Here is a 2,533-nt window from a genome sequence, read left to right as displayed (position 1 = left end):
TGTCTATTTAGGGTGCTTAGCAGCTTCGGACATCAGAAAGCTTCGGAAACTCTCTAGGTTTTGAACAGAAATGCAGTCTATGTAGGCACCTCACTAGGTTTTGAGACTAAAATGCTCAGAAATGCTGTCTATGTAGGAAAATCTCTAGTTTTTGAGACTACGACGCCCAGAAAAGTTGTTTATCTAGGTTTTGAGAATATGAGGCAAATGTCGTGTTTATAGGAAACTCACTTGAGATGCCTTAAAATGTTGTCTATGTAGGCAACTCAGTATATGATGCCCATAATGCTGTCTATGTGGTGCGCAGCAGCTTTAGAGCTGCCCTAAGGTGTTGTCTAGTGAGTGAGCGCAGTATGTACTGACACAGTGGCAGCAGTAGCGGTTTTGAGAAAGTAAAGCAGGAAAAGAGGCGCTTCCTCCTCCCTCAGAGGCAGAGCTCTGTCTCATCTGTGACTCACGTCCATCACCGCGCGCTTGCTCTCAGATGAGGGAGGAGAATATAAGACGCGAGCCGATATAAGAGCATCGACCCGGGGGTCAAACGCGATGGAGCGGGTAATGGAGCGTGTCGCTTTTGGATCGGTTCTTCTCGTGTGTCTGATGTCTGGTGAGTTTCCGCTTTATCTCGTTACTGTGACGCGACGCGACGCGACGCTCTGACGCTGACGCAGTTATAATCAGTGAGCGGGAGCGTCGCGTCGCGTCAAACTCAGTGTTTATGGGGTGTAAATAGATTAATTATTAGTTCCTCTTTCAGTGTCTGGAACTGTCGGACAGCACGAGTCTGACACACGTTTCCTCGTGCGTGCGTGCGTGTGTGTGTGTTTGTTTGAAACGAATCCAATTTTGTCATTGTTTTATTTACTCATGCTTTAAAATCATGGCAGTGTTTTGTTACGACATTACTATGGGAATTCGGTCAAATATTTACCACAGTTTAACTAGTAACTGCTGTGGTGGTGTCATGATAAAGTAAGGGTAAATAGGGACCGGTTGTAACATTTTTGACATTTCTATCTGTATCTTGGAGTTCTTTTAAGCCAGTGCGTTTAAAATGTGATACAAACTAGTTACAAGTGTCTGCTGTTACATGACGCAGCTGTTATATTTGCAGCACAAACAGAAAATTCATGGTTTAGTTTCAAACATGAGGAGTGAAATGTTACAATTCACATGTAACAATGTAATATCCCCCAGGGTGAAATGTAACATTATGAAATGAGGATTATGACAAAAAACACTGACTTTTCAACATAATTAGTGTGTGTGTGTGTGTGTGTGTGTGTGTGTGTGTGTGTGCAAGCATGTTTCTGTCAGTAATGGCAACTGGCCACAATAAAAGTGAAGTTGAACACTTGAACATTGTGTTTGTGTGTGAGTGAGCATGCTTGTTACTGTCAGTTATAATTCAACGTGCTGAGAGACATCACTCAGTTTGTCTTTCTCTTACTGAAATTCAAAGAAAACATACCAATACAACTAAAATTAGATTGGGGTAAGCTGCAAAATGTTTCATTGATGTTACAGCTAACCCCGAGTCTTGTAGACATAGCTCACCATAGCTAACAACCAAAACATTAGCACAGAAACTTGCATTAAGAAATATCTACAGACTTTGATGAGTTTAACTACAAAGCAAGGACTGCCATCACACACGTAAATAAGTAAAAAAGGTTACTGTCGTTACATGAAAATGAGTTTTTCCCCTCTAAAATCGGCTGTGTCTGCCCCAGGGATCTTCTTCATCACGTGTGAAATAAGGACTAAACTAAGCATGAGTGAAGTGAATCAGGAGATTTGTAATTTGTCCCTGATTGGAGAGATTGGAAGTGTTACAATTGACCCGTGTTACAACCATCACCAGTCTCCACTATTATAATTAACTAAAATTAAAGCCATAAAAAAAAAATCGGTTTTAAGGTGTCCTTGTTACATGTTACATGTACGTACTATTATTATAATAACAATTAATTATGCATAATTACATGCAAGTAACCCTAAGCCAAACCCTAACCATATAGTAAGTACATGTAGTTAATTCATATTACTCAGTACTTATATGTATAATTATTCTGTAACAAGGACACCTTAAAATAAAGTGTAACCAAAATCGTTATTTGAAATAAACGTTGACTGAAATGAAAACAAATAAATAATAAATTATATTTATTATTGTATAAATTGTATAATAAATAATAAATAAATTAAATAAATCGTGCTCATTTAGTTTAACTTGATGTACTAAAATAACTAAAACTAAAAATGAAATAAAACTAATAAAAACTATAGAAAAAAAACAATAGAAATGACAAAAACACCAAAAAATGCTAAAAAAAAAGAAAAAAGAAAAGAAATCTGAAAGTATAAAAATAAAAACATTCAAAATATTAATATAAACTGTAATAGTATCTGTCAAATCATAACTATTTACCCTGATGATATGTCACAATTATAATAAAATAATAATATAATGAATTGTATTAAAACATAATGCTAATAATAGTATATATATATATATATATATATATATATA

The 2,533-nt window shown here is 36.0% G+C and overlaps 1 protein-coding gene across 1 annotated transcript in view; it reads left to right on the top strand.

Annotated features, from left to right (window-relative positions):
- Window positions 1-412: 412 nt before the first annotated feature.
- LOC107665091 (TGF-beta receptor type-2-like) overlaps window positions 413-2,533 on the top strand; it is a 19,833-nt gene continuing 17,712 nt past the window's right edge. The window contains exon 1 of the mRNA XM_016455841.1: window positions 413-607. Within this exon, the coding sequence (XP_016311327.1) occupies window positions 547-607 (61 nt within the window). The 5' untranslated portion in view covers window positions 413-546. The remainder of the gene's footprint in view (window positions 608-2,533) is intronic.

This window comes from Sinocyclocheilus anshuiensis, unplaced genomic scaffold, assembly GCF_001515605.1.
Source record: "Sinocyclocheilus anshuiensis isolate Anshui unplaced genomic scaffold, SAMN03320099.WGS_v1.1 scaffold439, whole genome shotgun sequence".
In the NCBI taxonomy this organism is placed as follows: domain Eukaryota; kingdom Metazoa; phylum Chordata; class Actinopteri; order Cypriniformes; family Cyprinidae; genus Sinocyclocheilus; species Sinocyclocheilus anshuiensis.
Note: the sequence above shows the minus strand (reverse complement) of the source record. Positions and strands in the feature narration are given on the sequence as shown.